At 43.6% G+C, this 6,112-nt stretch overlaps 1 protein-coding gene across 1 annotated transcript; it reads right to left on the bottom strand.

The window, feature by feature from the left end:
• Positions 1–173: 173 nt before the first annotated feature.
• LOC139746446 (probable glutamate receptor) lies at positions 174–5,431 on the bottom strand. The gene is made up of 8 exons (XM_071657697.1): positions 5,370–5,431; positions 4,743–4,833; positions 4,186–4,486; positions 3,768–3,988; positions 3,491–3,671; positions 3,047–3,146; positions 2,454–2,583; positions 174–2,299 (listed from the first exon to the last, which is right to left on the bottom strand). The coding sequence occupies exons 1-8, from the start codon at positions 5,429–5,431 to the stop codon at positions 2,180–2,182; spliced, it is 1,206 nt and encodes a 401-aa protein (XP_071513798.1). The 3' UTR covers positions 174–2,179.
• Positions 5,432–6,112: the final 681 nt, after the last annotated feature.

The raw sequence follows: 6,112 nt of genomic DNA, 5'->3' as shown, positions 1-6,112 counted from the left end.
AGCATACGATAATCAGATTAGAAATCAAGAGTTAAGACTGTGAGGCTCACGAGGTGGGTTAAACCAATGAAAGATTTATCCAAACAGCAATACTGCGACAAGTCCTTTGTTAAACCTGAAATATCATCCCCGAATGAATCGACTAAAATGTGTCTTCGTTTACTGCTTACTAGATTTGGATGGAAGGGTTACGTATGCATTGATTACATTCTCGTCTCTTCGCTCTGAGTGTCTTTAACCCCACGATTTCCCTGTACTTCAAAACCCTGCCCAATTTACGATATTGGTGAAGCTGGTAATGGTAGAATTAAAATCCCGCACTTTGTATCAACTCTAAATATTGCAAGGAATCCATCAGTGCCAGTTTCGTTAAATTCTATCGCCTATAAAACGCGCGTCCGTCTTCTGTTGTTTTCCCTCAAAATGGAAAGGCACAGCAGGCGTACTCTATAGTTATCTTAGCCATCCACAGTCAAGCCCGGTAGACTATTCCATGGTTCATCTTGACCGCTTCGTATACCCTGGTTCAGCCTATTGTCCACGTCGCCCCCCGTATACAATATCGATTCAGTTCCACGCACGCCTTTCACCATCTTGAATGTTAAGTCCCCGATGTCCCAACGCCTATTACAATCCATCTTTCCGTCTCCTTTGCGATCTTCCCTTGTCCCATGTTCGCTCTTCTTTCGTCAATCTTTCTTCACTCATCCTCTCCATATGACGAGAACATTTCAGCACATCAGCTCCTCGTTCAGACTGTACCGACTGCCACACCCCATCTGAAGCCGTACACGACTATGAAACTGAAACTGATGTTGAAATTCCAGATCCGGGGAAACTGAAAGCTGCTTCTTAATATATCTTTTTTTGAAAGACTTAAAAAATGGATTGGAAGATTCCGTTTTATTCTATTATCAACAGCTTAGTGTGACAACGGGTCTCTCCCACGTTGAATTCGACGTTATGGAGAGAATCAAAACTCATATTTCACTGTTTTACACTGAACGTGGAACGAATAAAATGTGTCATCCATTCTCAAATATGTCGAAAAGAGAAGAGACTATTGACACAGTGATTCAGCCGCGTCACTAAATACTGTGATGGATGTCAAGTGTTTATAATAATCACTTATGAAGAAGCTGGTGCGCGCCCCACGAAATACCCTCTCCCAGCCCACATCCCTCCTCAATACGATGGGTGACGGTCGACTGGAGGAGGAGAAGGAGGTGGTTGTGGGTAGGTTTGCAGCCCACTCGTGCTTCCATCTGGAGGACAACTTTAGCATCATGACCTTCTGGAGGAGGAGAGGGAGAGAGAGAGAGAGAGAGAGAGAGAGAGAGAGAGAGAGAGAGAGAGAGTGTGTCTCCCACCTGACTGTGTCCATGACACACGCTCTGCTGGGGAGGGGTCTAACGCCCCGACCCTTCTGGGTGGAGAGCAGCCTATTATTCATCACCTACATTGGTCCCTCTCCACGCCTCTCCTCCCTACACCACACTGCTCCGCGCCCTCAAACTTTTAACTTCTGAATACCTTGAATATTCGTAGCATCAGGGAAGGAATCTTTAACGCCTGGAATATCCTTGTCAAAGACCGAGAGAAAAAAGAGAGTATTCGTAACGAATCACAGGCTGCCTGGCCATCACTTTATACCAACGCAGTGACACGAAGATTCTCCTAAGGACAATCCTACCTAAATATGCTGGTAGTTCAGTTCAGCCTTTAATATAAGGTCATTGATGGATGAACGCACTCTATCATAAGAACTAGTATGATTATTCACTACCGGATTCCTGCAGCTCGAGGTGACATTTAACGTAGCTGTGTCTCTGGGAACACAGTCTCTTCAATGACCTTCTCACTCAGATGGAGTACACATTTCCCAGCTGCTGGAAGTACATAGCTCAGCCTTGGGCTGAAGGAGCCCCAAGAGTGATGATGCACTTCATACAAACCCTTTAAACGTGTCTAGTGTGTAAAGACATATCATCTTTAAGGTTTCTAAATCTGTTTAATATAATTCAAAAGGTATCTTCAAGGTTAGTTAGAATCTATACAAATGATACATTACTGGTTTTCACCGTCAGTTATATAAACAAATCCTCTATAGCTCGGGGATAACAGAGTTAAATCCTCCGAGATCTTCTCTTAGTTGTTGTTGCCTCCAGCATGGTCGAGGTCAGTTGTGGACAGAGTCACTCGGTAAGAAGCCAACAGAGGTCAAGCGTTTAGTGAGGATCTCCAGCCAAAGTACGTGGAAACTCAGGGTGTGACCAGCAAGTAAGACTATGAATATACCCTGAAATGTAAATGGAAAAGAGGTATACTTAAGTGTATGAGAAAGACTATCATATTTCAAGTGAAGGTTCTCCAAATTATATATATATATATATATATATATATATATATATATATATATATATATATATATATAAATATATATATGATTTTACCGTTAGATGTGCCAAAGAGAGCGTTGCACTCTCAGTTATCTTGAGGGGTGGATGAACGCATGATGTGGAGTTTGGAATCCTTAACCCGAACCAGTGGTTGTATAGCCCGGCCTCGGTCAGTGACATGATCCTTCAAGAGAAAGAAATGGAATACAATTCTTAATGATATTCAACAGCATCTTTGCTTACCCCTGCCCCGCACTTGAGCAACTTCTACTCACAGATCTCCTCCACCCCCAGCAAATATCTAACTGATTAAACACATATACAGTGAAATCCCCCTCAGAAGCACCAAACAGTCAATCACCCAACTCATCTTTGGACTCCATACACACATTAGGAACTACACTCTCTAGATAAACACGAGTCACACTCTCTCGCTTAAACACTGGACACCACCCTTCCCTAACACACTACAAATACCGTTGCAGTACCTCCCACGACCCTTCATGCCCTTGATGCAACACCTACCATAACAAAGACTCAGAACACTTTCTATTCAGTTACCCTGAACTCCCTCTACACTGACGCACACAATACACCACACAGCTTCATGATCTGTGTCGAAGGCGTCGATAGGAACAAACTGTTACCTCTTGCTTAATGCTGGGACAAGGTGACTGTTCTTTTGGCCGATCAGAGACGCCACCGTAGGCAGGAATCTCTCCTTCGACGAATAAAAGTCACAACGCCCTGTATAGCAAGACAAGCAATACGTATATACACACATACATACATGTATATTCATTTATTCATCGTTATATTGTCATTACAAGTACCATTTCAGAAACCGTCCTTGTGTTTCAACAGGACCTTATTTCCAAGTGCTCTTGCAGCACCAAGGCTGCGCTTTGCTCAGTAGCAGGGACGGATGGACACTTCTGAATGAAGAAATCCTTTGACGAAGCTGTCCTCCCATTTTGTCATCCGACAGACGGATAGAGTCCCCCTCACCACGCATATCAATACATGTAAACAACATAGGATCAGACGTTTGTGATGCGGTTAGTAGCGCATCAGGACAAGGAGGAACCGACCTGTTCTCGAGTAACTTCGACCGACGATGAGGCTTAGGAATAACTCCATCTCGACGAGGACGTGATCCCCACGTCTGACCAGAGTGTTGGCACTGTTCTGTAGATCCACAAGACGCTGGTATGTGATGCGTCCCGTTCGCTCAGCCTCGGCGACTTCGTGGAATATGCCCGATTCTGCGGACTTAGAGAACCATCAGATAGAAGAGGGATGAGAGAGACTAGGAACCTGCTATATCTCTATGTATCTACGGACAACGACAACCAGCAGGAGACCTACCCGAAAGTACTGTATAAAAGCGGAGTTCGAGAGCCATATCATCTTTATACCCGGGGCGTCCAGGACATCCCTAAGCGTTTGGAAGGGTTGGTCTCTATGTCGGACGGCCAAGTTGGACATGAGGTTACTGGCGTAGCCTTTGCTCAGCACCAGCACCATCAGCATCCAGCCGGTGTACACCAGGCGCTTCCACCACCGGCGGGAAACGAACACCGACATGTCTGTCAATGCGAGATCATACGCCTAGTACCAAACTATCAGCACATGAAATATGGTTGAGGTTGGCCCTCTGTTCTACGAGCAGTTCGATAACAGACAGACACACAGGCTTATCTGTTATACATATACACAGATTAGATAGATAGATATGTACAATGATATATACATAGATAGATAGATATATTATACCGAACCTGACCTTGTTGGAGTAATACTCGAAGCAGAGTGAAGGTGTCTGTCGTCCAGCTATACTGACTGGCGCTCCTGACGAAGTAGCAGGACGCCAGGAGGTACATGGCTATGGGCATGAGCACCAACGCCGTCAGGAGGGCCACCCACACTTCAGGTTCGAAGGGGAACAAGAAGCCCCATGGGTGTAGCTCGGCTTGCCCCCGGGCGCCCAGGATCCTTAGGTAATCTATGAATACTGGGCTGGTGAAGTCCACGACCTCACTGCGTCTGGCAGAGAGGGTGAAGGGGAAGATGGAGAAGTCCGCCTCCTGTGTAGGATTCGTCCAGCGATGATATAAAAAAAAGAGAAACGAGAAATATACATGGAATCTTCCTAACCCACAAGTAGACCTGATATTGCTCTATATATTCCAATAATATAAATTATAGATAATACTTCCCCCACGGAGTGATGAATTACCACAACACCGACAAAAAAATAAGTATGTGGTCTTCTACAGCTGAGGTGTGTCTGTAGAACAAATGATTGTTTTGTCCACTGTATCGTAAGGTATATATACTTACCTTCCTACTGACCATACCGACCATGCCAGACCACGTCCCATCCTCCTGCTGGGTTCCAAATGCACCATCAGAAGGGTGCACGTATCGGTACCTAACGTTACCAAACGAAACACCTTTTAAGCATAAGAAAGAACTATAGTTAAGTACATACAGGTTTAGGGGGAAGATTTATTTCCATCATTTCCATTATCAGCATCCAACATATTTACATAAACCTCTCCTGGTCATCTACATTTGTGATAGATTCATCATTCATTGACGTCCTAAGATACTATCTCTTTAAACCCATTTAAACTGCTATCATATTATTCTATATTACTTACATTAGATTCCTTTCACTCGTTCATCTTCTGTTGTGGATTGGTTGAGCATTGTCTCAGCTGCAGTTGTATTGGTAGCTTCATACATTGCCCCAGTTTCATTGTGAAAAAGACGAGTGACAGAGGTTTTCAAAAGACTTCTCTTGAAGTTTGAGCGCGAGTTGAGTTGGCATGTATAGGTTAGATTATCTAGTCTTTGTATATATTACTGTTATTTAGTGATTCGCCAAGCCTCCTTTCAGCCCTATCCAGGGTTTAAGACAATGCTCTTCCAAGTGTCTATACATACCTAAGTGTCTATACATACCTAATTCTTCCCTCGATGTAGGTGGTTTGGGTGTGGGGTTGGTGTGTCCTCATGAAAGACATTGTGTCAAAGGCTGCTCAAACTCACGTAAAGTTGATGCCCTGCGAGAGGTACTCTATGAAGTTGCCTTTGTATTTGTTTTGTTGACGGACGAAGACCTCATCTACAGCCACCAACAGTGTCGGTCGAGTCCAAAGTCTATACAAATGAGAGACATTTATCCTCAGTCAGATCCTTCTGGGTAGAAGAATCGGTAAGGATTCTAACACCTCGAACAGGGGTTTGATAAGCTGTGAACTGGATTTAGATTCGAATTAATCTCTTTCTGAGCTACGGATATATGATAAAGGAGTTTATAATGAAGGTGAGGGAGTGATAGATCCTTACATCATGCAAGATATGGAATAACAGTTAGAAAAAACATCAAAAAACAATCCCTTCTTATATGAACATCATTGACATAATGTGACCATCTTGGCAACGTCATCTAACACACACACTGTATCCAGCCTTAAGACGTGTTCTCCCGCCCAACTGAAATATGCTATAGACAGTAGTGTTCCCCCTAGATGCTCGCTTGTAATTTAGTTGCTCGCTTGTCCATTCTTAACATTGGTGGAATGCATTCTCAACCCCATTCTCGAAACACAAATATTATTTACTTTATTCTAGTTCATATCGATGCATATCCTAGTTCTTGTCCTTTAGATACCACTAACTAGTAAACGTTCATTAATTAAATG

The sequence above is a fragment of the Panulirus ornatus genome, chromosome 65 (genome assembly GCF_036320965.1).
Source record: "Panulirus ornatus isolate Po-2019 chromosome 65, ASM3632096v1, whole genome shotgun sequence".
NCBI lineage: Eukaryota > Metazoa > Arthropoda > Malacostraca > Decapoda > Palinuridae > Panulirus > Panulirus ornatus.
This window is presented reverse-complemented; position numbering and strand designations above follow the sequence as displayed.